This window comes from Carcharhinus amblyrhynchos, chromosome 17, assembly GCF_965287045.1.
Source record: "Carcharhinus amblyrhynchos chromosome 17, sCarAmb.v2.hapA, whole genome shotgun sequence".
NCBI classification, from domain to species: domain Eukaryota; kingdom Metazoa; phylum Chordata; class Chondrichthyes; order Carcharhiniformes; family Carcharhinidae; genus Carcharhinus; species Carcharhinus amblyrhynchos.
Genome location: NC_137340.1, coordinates 15,915,357 through 15,926,560, shown reverse-complemented (window position 1 = coordinate 15,926,560; position 11,204 = coordinate 15,915,357). Strand labels below are relative to the sequence as shown.

At 40.5% G+C, this 11,204-nt stretch overlaps 1 protein-coding gene across 1 annotated transcript in view; it reads right to left on the bottom strand.

Moving 5' to 3' along the window:
• Nucleotides 1-310: 310 nt before the first annotated feature.
• The window catches only part of fra10ac1 (FRA10A associated CGG repeat 1), a 35,834-nt gene continuing 24,940 nt past the window's right edge, over nt 311-11,204 (bottom strand). Inside the window, exons 11-14 of the mRNA XM_080205539.1 lie at nt 10,432-10,541; nt 6,980-7,030; nt 3,726-3,810; nt 311-1,006 (exon numbers count right to left, since the gene is read on the bottom strand). Of these exons, the coding sequence (XP_080061665.1) occupies nt 964-1,006; nt 3,726-3,810; nt 6,980-7,030; nt 10,432-10,541 (289 nt within the window). The 3' untranslated portion in view covers nt 311-963. The remainder of the gene's footprint in view (nt 1,007-3,725; nt 3,811-6,979; nt 7,031-10,431; nt 10,542-11,204) is intronic.

Sequence of the window (11,204 nt, the reverse complement as noted above, 5' to 3'; positions counted from 1 at the left end):
CAAATGTATGTATGTGGCTAAAATCTTTTGCATTTTGTCATGCTCTAATTTGGCAATCAGTAATTTTGTATTTAATGCCAAATCATTTGCTCGTAGAAAGGGGAGCTTTGTCTCTGTGGATAACAGATGAGAGATAGATTACATCATGCAGAAGGAAGGCATTTGGCCCATCAAACCTACATTGACTCTCCAAAACAGCATCTTACTCAGGCCGATGCCCTGCCCCAGCCTTGTAACCCTGTGCATTTACCATGGCTAATCCATCTAATCTGTACATCAATTAGCTTTCCACCACGAAGAAAAATCACAATTAAAAACTCAAATGTGCAGTTTATTTAGGAAGAACATACAACAAAATAAATGACACTTAAATACAAAGTAACAAAATTATTGCACCTATACAAATTGGTTCTTTATTTAAAAGAATAAAGAGTCTAAATCAATGTTACCTTTATACAGAAAGTGGACAACTCACTGGTTATGTTATGGGACTTCACTGATAAATCCCTTATCTGCACACTAGAATAATGAAAACCAGTAAGCAAATAAGTTAATAATTTAATTTTGCTGCCTTGTTTACAGAATAAATATCGTTGGTTCAATTTGCGAATTCTTACAACTGAAACTTAATAATGCAAAGTTGATTCTTTGACAATTTAGAGATGTGTGTGATTTCCCTAGATGACTGTAACATATTGCTGTAAATATCAGAGATAAACTCTTGTGGTAATTTTATGTAGCTAATTAGAATAATCATGTTCATAATTCAGTTTTTTGGATTCTCAGCCTACAAAAATAATATTCTCAGTTTTCCAATGTTTAGATCGAAATGTGAAAAATATAATTTGTTGCCTGTACAAATTAACTTTAATTCCTAAAAGGTAAATCCAATCTTTATGTAAAGATTGAGGAAGCTCCTTCTGGAATAAACTACATGAAGTGACATCCTCTTCAAAGCACAGGTCACAGAAACATGTCTTCAAAATATTCATCAAATTCATCCTCCCTGCAGATGAAGGACAGGATTAAGTATAGCTTCCACTTTATAACTGAACCTTTCATGGTATTGTTCATGAACAGAAACAAGTCACACTTTTGCTGCAATTGTCTCGACTTACCGCCACCCTATTTTCTGTTTCCAACCACATTTTTTGGCTTCTACCCTCTTTGCCTGCCTTTTATCATGCTTATCTTACATTCCAGCCACATCATTGTGCCTCTCTCCATCTGTCTGAGGTCTTTCTTTCCCTTGGTCACTTCTCAGCCCATTTTCCCCATTGTACCTCAGTGTCACGCTTTTCCTGTCTTCCATTTTTTCTCTCTAAATATTTCAGTCCCACCCAATGCTTGAACAGGACCAGGGACTATGACTTGGTGCATCACCCTAGACTGGACAGTCTTTCTCTGGATATTAGGCTGCATCTGGAATCTTCAGCCAGAACAATATCTCAGTGCTCATTAAAATGATATGAGCACACAGATGAGGAAAAAAAAACTGATGGGCTGAGAAAGAAAAAAGGAGCTCAGACTTGGGACTTCCACTGGATGTGGGAAGGCAAAGTTGGGAGGAGGTATAACCCACTCAGCTGCACTGATAAGGCTAGTAGGGACAGGCCAGCACCTATGTTTGTTGTGAACTCAAACTCAATTTTTGAATCCACTTGAGGAATACTTGGATTCACAATGAGACTCTCATTGCATTAGAAGACAGGGTTGGCTCCATCGGCTGGCTGGGACTGCAAAGAGGTCACATTTGGTCAAGAGGCAGGAGTGCACCAGGCTTCTCACTAAGCCATTTGGCCTCTTTTAAGGTCTACGCCATTTGGATAGAGAGAGAGAGAGAGAGACTATGACTGCAAGTAGGAAATTTTCCCCAGTAACCACATAACCAAGGACATTAACAGTTAAGTACATCCCAGTTCCCAAGATCCAATGATGCTGCAATACAAAAGACAATCTTCTTTAAGATGGGTACACTGCAACAGTAGTTTTCACCTAGTTTATTTTATTAGTTTCTTTAGGTAGTGATGGGTTCATGTCTGTGATTGTTGTGGCAGAGAGATAGAAAAATGTTGACTATGCTTTCTCCATTTATTATAACTGACACACTTTGTAATTTCACCTGGATAGCAATTTAACAATTAAGCTTTTCTTTTGAAGAGAACGGAGACAGAATTGCTTCCTCCACAATGCATGTCTCTGGATAATTATTCTCAGTTCTTTGATTTTGTATCAGTGTTGACAATACATTGGATGTTCTTTCCACTGAGACATGAACTTTTCTTGATTCCAATAACAATTTTGATGTTTTTGGCACAACTCATTTGCTGGACAAATTTTTTAATAAAAGCATGGGTGGGAATAATGCAGATTGCGATTTTAAAAAACTACCAACCTACACACAAAAAAGAAGTTAATAATTAGATTAGTTGAAGATTAAGAGAAATTTTGTGACACAGGGAGAATATTCAGCCATCTGCGTTTGGCACAGCGGTAGCTATGGTACTCAGGTTATCTACTGAATGCAAAGGTTCAATAAAATCAAGTGCTGCATGCAACAAGTGAAAAAAAACAGTCCCAGGGTGTATGACAAAAGACAATGGTAACAAGTTTCAGGGAGGTCAGAGGCTTGGAATTCTGTTGTGAGTAACGCACCTCCTGACTCCCCAAAGCTTGTGCAGTATGTATACAAGGCACAAATCAGGAATGTGATGGAATACTCTCCACTGGCCTGAATGAGTGCAGTTCCAACAACATTCAAGAAGCTCAACACTAGCCATGACCAAGCAGCCTGCTTGATTAGCACCCCATTCATCAACTTCAACATTCAATCCCTCTATCACCCATGCACAGTAGCAGCAAACCGTCTAAACCCGCGATCTCTACTACCTCAGACAAGGGTAGCAAATGCATGTGAACACCATGAACTGCAAGTTCCCCTCCAAGCCACATATCATATTGACTTGGAACCATATTCCTGGCCCTTCACTGTGTCTGGGTCAAAATCCTGTAACCCCTTCCTAAATGCCCCATGGGTATACCTACATCACATGAACTGCAGTGGTTTAAGGCCCATCACAACCTTCTCAAGGGCAATCAGAGATGGGCAATAATGTGACACCTACATCCTATGAAAGAATGTATAAAATAAAGTTAGTAAGTAGTGTACTTGTGTGTCAGCACCATTTCAGCCACACAAAAGGACTGTGTAATATTTTGGTCACCATATTGCAAAATTTCCTGGCTTGGGAGAAGGTACAGAATGAAGAAGCTAAGCTGATTATCAGGATTGGGCAATCAGCTACAAGAGACAAAGGCAGCTGAACATGCTTACATTGGAAAAGAAAGCTCTTGTTATTATTTTCAAAATTCAGAGGCAGCTAAAAAATTACCCTTTCAAGTCATTTGGCAAAGTAAAAACTCTGAAGAGGGAAGATGGACATACACTGAGACTTAACTTTCTTTTACACAAGATGCTGAGTGGGGGAAAGAGACTGTCTCAGGAGACAGGAGGCAAGAGGCAAACAGCTGTGACAAACCCATGCTTGTGAGAGAGGATTCTGAGCTATTGTGTGGTTCAGGTCCATGTTAATTATCACTATCACCAACTGGGCTTTTAACATTAGCATAATTTTTCAGCAACATCACAGAAACATTTGTAATGCAAAGTTAGTGCTAGCTCTAGCTTTTTAAATACACATTATAATTCAAATAGGAAAACATACTTTGTCTTATCTTCAAGATCTTGAACTGGCCCTTTCCAGTATTCAGCCTCCGAGGGATCATCTGCATCCGGTTTATCTTCTGACTCTGATTTAATGATTATATTTCACAATTAAATGCCATAACACACTGAATAGTCACATTTCAATAACATATCATGACTGACATACACAATAAGTAAAAAGCAACAGGATTTAACAAGCACTTTTGTATTGGTGTTTAATAAGGGAGAAGAAGCTGGCAAAATATCAGTAGAAGCAAAGATGGCAGGAGTGACGGATGGTGAAATTGAGAGGGAGGAGGTACTGTAAAGGCTGTCTATGCTTAGAGTGGATAAATCACCAGTAGGGGATTTTCACAGTAACTTCATTGCAGTGTTAATGTAAATTTACTTGCGACACTAATGAATAAACTTCTAAACTTTACCCAATCCGATGGTGTGTATCCCAGGTTACTAAAGAGAGTAGGAGTGGAGATAGCAGAAGAGCTTGTCATAATCTTCTAATCTTCCCTGGTTGCAGAGGAGATGCCGAGGATTGCAGAGTGGCAAATACAATGCCTTTAGTCAAGAAAGGATGCAAGTGCTGTCCTGCCAATTAGTTTAACATTAGCAGTGGGTAAGGTTTTAGACACACTAATTTGAGAAAAATATTAACAGGCACTTGGAGAGGCTTGAGTTAATTGAGGAGAGTCAGCATGGATTTGTAAAAGGAGAAGCCAAAGGTTATTCTCCTTGGAGCAAAGGAAATTAAGGGAGATATAATAGAAGCATACAAGATTATGACAGGTTTGAATAAGGTAGACAAGGAAAAACTGTTCCTGTTCGCTGATGGTCTACAGACTTGGGGGGCCAGTGGAGATAGAGCAGGAGAATGCGTCTGACTGGATTCTTTTACAGAGGCCAGTGTGGACACGATGGGGTGAATGGCCTCCTTCCATACCACGAGTGACTCTACTCCTTGTTATGACAGATCGATTTGGGATTTTTGTTTTTTAAATTTACTGCTTTGGAACAACCCAGGAGCTGAAGCAAGAGCACCTCAGTGCACCCATTGGCTCTGAGGAGGCAATGTGCTGAACTGATTTCTGTAGTTCTGATCTTGACACACTTCTGTTACAACAGGTAAACACAACTAAAAATCCTGTACATTGTGGAAGCCAGAAAATATTTCGCAGAAGTGCTGACAAGTTATTTAAAGAAAAGCACAAGCGGATTGAATACGCTTGCAATCAAGTGGCATGGAAATGAAATTTGCTTCAAGTTATAGCTGGTCCATTCTGAAGGATTTTATTCAGCAATCATTAGTTTAAATATTCTTGAACAGAATGTTGTTAGTGAGGATTTTATTCAGCAATCACTGGTTTAAACATTCTCAAACAGAATGTTTACTGTTCCAATCTTTACTAGAAACTGCATGGAGTTAGAATATCCCATTCCAAAATGCACTGAAAGTTAGTATGCTAGACTAGAAGGAAAAGACTGTAAAAATGACACTTGCTTCCCACAGTTTGCACCGCAACGGATTTCCATATTAAATCCATCGCAGGGCAATTCAGAGAAACTGCTGCTTTCAATACTGCAAATCAACCGTTGTAAAATGATACGAAGTTTCACATAGTTGTCCATGTGATAGTGCTGTAACAGCCTCTTTATCTCAGGAAGGCTGAATGACAGCCAGAGGCCCCTTGCCCTGATTTCAGAAAACCAAACAGGAAACTGCAGCAACGCCAAAGGGCCTGTAAAACCCTTCTCTGGCAGAAGCCTCAGTCCCCAGAAAAATTTGAAGTCAATGTGTTTATCTTCATTCCTAAACCCTTCTCCTCTAACCCTAACGTTTCTTACTTTTCAACGACAGTTAATGTCTTTGACCAGCTGCTTCTCCCAATGCAGCACATAGATTGAATCTTGTGCTCAGTGCCAAGGTTTGCACCCTTTAGCAAACCTTTCTCAAAACAAACAAAATGTGACCATATACACACAATGTCTGGCAATAGCAGATTGCCCAACAACTAAACAGAACACACAAAGTATTATAATCTGCTTGTTGGAAATAATACAGCTCTGCTAATCTTCAGATAGCAGATGAATAATCGCTACCAGACCATGTATTTTAGGGTATAATCCATCAATTAGAAATAACAAATAGAAAAAGAGCATGTGAATTTCCTTTAAGAAATGCTGTTCCAATAAAGGTGTCTCAATTTTTTAATTGGCGGAAGTTAAATATAAAAACTGTAAAGGCTAGATGTTTGGAACAGAAATATGAAAATGTTCTCAATACATTAAAGACCAGTTTGCACAAGTGATAACTAGCCCAGGTGCAAGATCCACTGTCAAAATGTAAAGCAAAGATACTCAATGTTTAAAGAGCGGAAGAGAACCACTCTTAAAATATTGAATATTCTTGCTTCACATTTTGAAAGAGGCGTATAAGTGGAAGCTTAATAGTATAATGGAGATGGAGGCGGGGGCGGAGAGGAGAAGGGGAGGTAGGGAGGGAGGGGAGAAAGGGGGGAGGGGGAAAGAGAGGGGGAGGCAGTGAAAAAGGAGGGGAGGAGGGAAGGGAAAAGGGAAGGTGAGGGAAAGGAAACAAAAAAAGATTTAGGAGAAATTGTGCTCTGATATACACGATGTACAAGAATTTTAACCCGAGCTGTTTGAAAGCTGCTTATATATTGTGATTGGCAGTAAAATACCAATTAAGGAAAAATACTTCATTTTTTTTCTCACAAGGAGATTTTCTTTTAGAAGATGATCACCAATGCAAGGAAAGTGTCAGAAAGAAAAAAATTGCATTCATATATCTCCCATTATCTTTTAGGTTTGCCCAAAGTGCCTCACTGTCAATGAAGTGAATAAAGTCACCTTTGCTTAAGCAAACATGGCAGCCAGATTGTGCACAGCAAGACCCCACAGACAGCTGTGATATGAAGGAGCTATCTTTGGCAATGTTGGTTCAAGGTTAAATGGTCAGAACACCATGAGGTGAGATCAGCCATGATCATATTAAATGGCGGAAGAGGCTTGAGGGGCTGAATTGCCTACTCCTGCTCCGAGTCTTTATGTTCCTTATGAGAAATTCATAGCCAGCAATGAAGCTAATAGATTAGACCTTCACAGGCATCTATTGAAATCAAAATAAAAACAGAAGATAAAGAAGAGGAAAAAGCTGATGGTCTTCCAAAAGAGAGTTATCAAAAGCAAAAAAATCTACATAAATTATTGCTACATAGCAGGCAGTTTATGAAAAATTACCTTGATCAGAATCATTGTCATCCTTTCCTGTTTTGCTTGTGGAAGATTTGCCTGCACAAATAGAAAAAAAATCATTTGAATTAATTGGTAACCATTTAAAAATGGGATTCAATTAAACAATTCAAGGAGATTGTGGTCAAACAGTCAGTCTGAGCAACTAGGCCTGACACAGAATTGGACAATCTAAACAGCAGTCAACAGCCTCTGCAGCCAAGCCTGATGGAATTTGGACAGGCCAAGTTTAAACCCAGACATGTCAGAGGTGAGCAAGGGAAAGCCTAGACTTTCCCCAGAGATTGGAACTGGAAGAGCTCAGTTCAGATCAAACAAGGACAGTAATTGTGCATTCCCTAGCTTCTGCCAGACTTTGATACCTTGGATTCCTGCCCTTATCTTGTATAGAAAGGAGCTACATGCATTCTCTGCACCTGAGGATAGACACCTAGGAGGCCCTAGCATCTTCCACACATGGAATCAGCAAACCCATTGAGTGCTGCAATCCCTGCCCCGTAACCTCACTGGCTGAAAGCCAGAGAACTTTCCAGAAAGGAGCAAAGAGGGAATAAGAGACACCTGGAGGACACCCCCTAGTGAAGATTCAGTATCGGAAGCAGAGACAGAACAGGGGTTCAGTGAAGCATCAGTAAAGAACATAAGAAATAGGAGCAGGAGTAGGTGATCTAGCCCTTCGAGCCTGCCCCACCATTCAATAAGATCATGGCTGATCTGAAGTGGATCAGTTCCACTTTCCTGCTTTCTTACCTTAACCCTTAATTCCCTTGTCTATCAGATATCTATCTACCCGCGACTTAAATATATTCAGCGAGGTAGCCTCCACCACTTCAATGGGCAGAGATTCACCACCCTTTGAGTGAAGAAGTTCCTCCTCAACTCTGTTCTAAACTACCCCTCCCCCCCTTATTTTGAGGCTGTGCCCTCTAGTTCTGCTATCCTTTCTAAGCGGGAAGAATCTCCCTACCTCTACCCTATCTAGCTCCTTCATTATCTTGTAAGTCTCTATAAGATCTCCCCTCAGCCTTCTAAACTCTAACGAGTACAGACCCAGTCTATTCAATCTCTCTTCATAAGCTAACCCCCTCATCTCCGGTATCAGCCTGGTGAACCTTCTCTGTACTCCCTCCAAGGCCAATATATCCTTTAGCAAACGAGGGGACCAAAACTGCACACAGTACTCCTGTTGAGGCCTCACCAGTGCTCTGTACAGTTGCAGCAAGACCTCCCTGCTTTTATATTCTATCCCCCTTGCTATACATGCCAACATTCCATTCACCTTCTTGATCACCTGCTGCACCTGCAGATTGTGTTTTTGCAATTGGTACACAAGGACCCCCAGGTCCCTCTGCACTGGAGCATGCTGCAGCTTTTCACCCTTTAAATAGTAATCCCTCCTACTATTATTTCTACCAAAGTGGATAACCTCACATTTGCTGACGTTATACTCCATCTGCCAGGTCCTCGCCCACTCACTCAGCCTATCCAGGTCTCTCTGCAGACTTTCTGCGCCTTCCACGCAATTCACTTTTCCACTCATCTTTGAGTCATCAGCAAAGACCAGAGACCAACTTTCGCCATGTGGAAGAGCTTGAGTTTGGAACTCAGTGAAGACCCAAGACCAAGATTCATACTTGATGGAATGATCTCGTCAGTTCAACCTCACCAGTAGTATTCAGGTCTCAGATAAATGTGCTAGAGTACTGTTTGTTTAAGTTAAAGACATTTCATTTAATGATGGTGTTTTGTTGAAGTTTGGTACCAAAAGTATTGCAGTAGAGAGTAACTTTATCTAATATAATCACAAATCAACTCCTGTCCTTTACCTCATGTGTAAGAGCACCTAGATAAACAAGTTTTAGTATAAACTGGTCAAAAGTGTCTAATTTCCAAACAACAAGATACAGAGCAAAGCATCTGCGTGCATGAATGGGGCACAGTAGGTTCTCAACCAAAAGACGAGATCTTAAATCCTTTAATGTTATTCATACTTGAGCTTCGCAAAAGAGATACTTCAACAGTTTTAAGAATATAGCAAATGGAATATAATGTGGAAACACATGAACTTATCCACTTCAACAGGACCAGAGGCACAATGTATTTCTTAAGTGTCCTCGTCAATAAGTTACTGAAGGTTAACATGCAGGTGCAGCAGGCAATTTGAAAGGGTAATGGTACGTTGGCGTTTATCTCAAGAAGGATTGAATACAGGAGCATTGAGGTCTTGCTTCAATTATAAAGAGCCTTGTGTGCAACTCTTTATCTTAAAAGGAGGACATTATTGTCAAAGAGGGAATGCAACAAAGGTTCACAAGACCTTTCCCTGGATTGACAGGACTGTCCTGTGAAGGGAGATTGGGGAAACTGGGCCTATATTCTCTAGATTGTCAACAAATGTGAAGTGAAGACACTGAAACCTACAAAGTCCTTAAAAGGTGTAGATAGGTTAGATACAAGTAAGATGTTTCCCCTAGTTGTGGATTCTCGAACCAGGGACACAATTTCAAAACAAAGGAGAAGCTATGAAGGACTGAGGCGAGGAGAAATTATTTTACAATCTTTGGAACTGTAGAAGACAGTAACCCTGATTTCTTCACATCCCGTCTTTGCCTTCAAGTAAGCTGGGCACAGTCCAAAAATGAATGAATTATGACTGGGAACCAAATACTGACCTATATGATAATGTTACTGATCAAAAACAAGTTTCACATTGATGAAATGCCTCACAGCTTCAGGCACCCAGGCTCGATTCTGGCCTTGGGTGACTTTCTATGTGGAGTTTGCACATTCTCTCCATGTCTGCGTGGGTTTCTCCAACACTCCAAAGGTGTGGGTTAGGTGGACTGGCTGTGCTAAATTTCCTGTTAGTATCTCAAGATGTGTAGGTTAGGTTGACTGGCCATGCTAAATTGCCCCCTTGCGTGAAAGGGACTAGCAGTGTAAATGTGTGGTGTTGTGGGGATAGGGTCTGGGTGGGTTAATTGTCAGTGTGGGCTTGATGGGCCAAATCCTTCTGCACTGTAGGGAATCTATAACTCTTCTATAAAATCAACCTCTATTCTGCTCACTTAAGCCATAACATGGTGCCATTTGGCTCAGTGGCCATAGATATTAATGCTCCCTGGACTCTTGGAAATATGACAACTTGGTGAAATTGGGCAACCTATCAAAATGCTGTTGTATGGGAAAGTAAATGAAAACACATGCTCTGCTGGACAATAAATCAGTCAGCAGTTAGATAGATTTGTGGATAGCAAATTGCATGTAACAGCACAAGAATCCAAATGTGAGGGCACGCCCGTCGATGACAGTTGCCTATCGTGGAAATTATCTGTAGATTGCACTTCCAGCTCAGATATCAAGTCCAACCATTCTGTGCTTTTGTATAAGATTATCCTCAACTAACATTCTTGACAATTGATCATTTTCTCTTCACCCACCTTTGCTTTCACAAACACGCTTTTCTGCGATCTTGACTTGCTTTACTGCTGGAATATCAAAGTTGTGTTCCTCTCGGTGTTTCCTTTTTACAGCTTTCACTTCTTTTCTCCTTCAAGTTTTAGTAATAATAGTAACATGTAAGAATACGGATTTCTGCATCCATCGCACAGTTTATATTTCACACATATAAAAGGAACCCTTTAGACATGAGAGTGTATCACTGAGCCCCTCACCTGAGTCTAAAGGCCATGGATTCAAGTCCAACTCCAAAGACAGGAGTGCATAATCTAGACTTTGGCTGGAGCTCCACCACCTTGCCCACCATGGAATTGGCACGGGCGAGGTTCTGACAACAGATATTTCTGTTGATCTTGGGCAGGAATTTCCGGTCTCGCCCAAGCAAGGTCATAAAATCCCACCCTTTTTGTCTTCAGTTCAGCACTGAGGGAATGCTGCACTATCACAGTTGCCATCTTTTAGATGAGTTGATAAACTGCAGTCTCCTCTCACAGGTGGGCAGGAAAGGTCCCATGACACCATTCAAAAAAGAATGGAGTTTTTGAATGTCCTGACTAACATTTATCCTCAAAAGATATCTAATCACTTATCTCACTCATGGTGGTGAGTTGATTGCTGTTCACAAATTGGTCAACATGCTTCTCTACATTAAAACAGTGATGATATTTCAAAAAGTTGATAGTAAAGTATTTGAGATGTTGGCAGTGGCTTTGAGGCAGTAAGGAAGGGTGGTCTTGAAGTTTGGCAGTAGAAT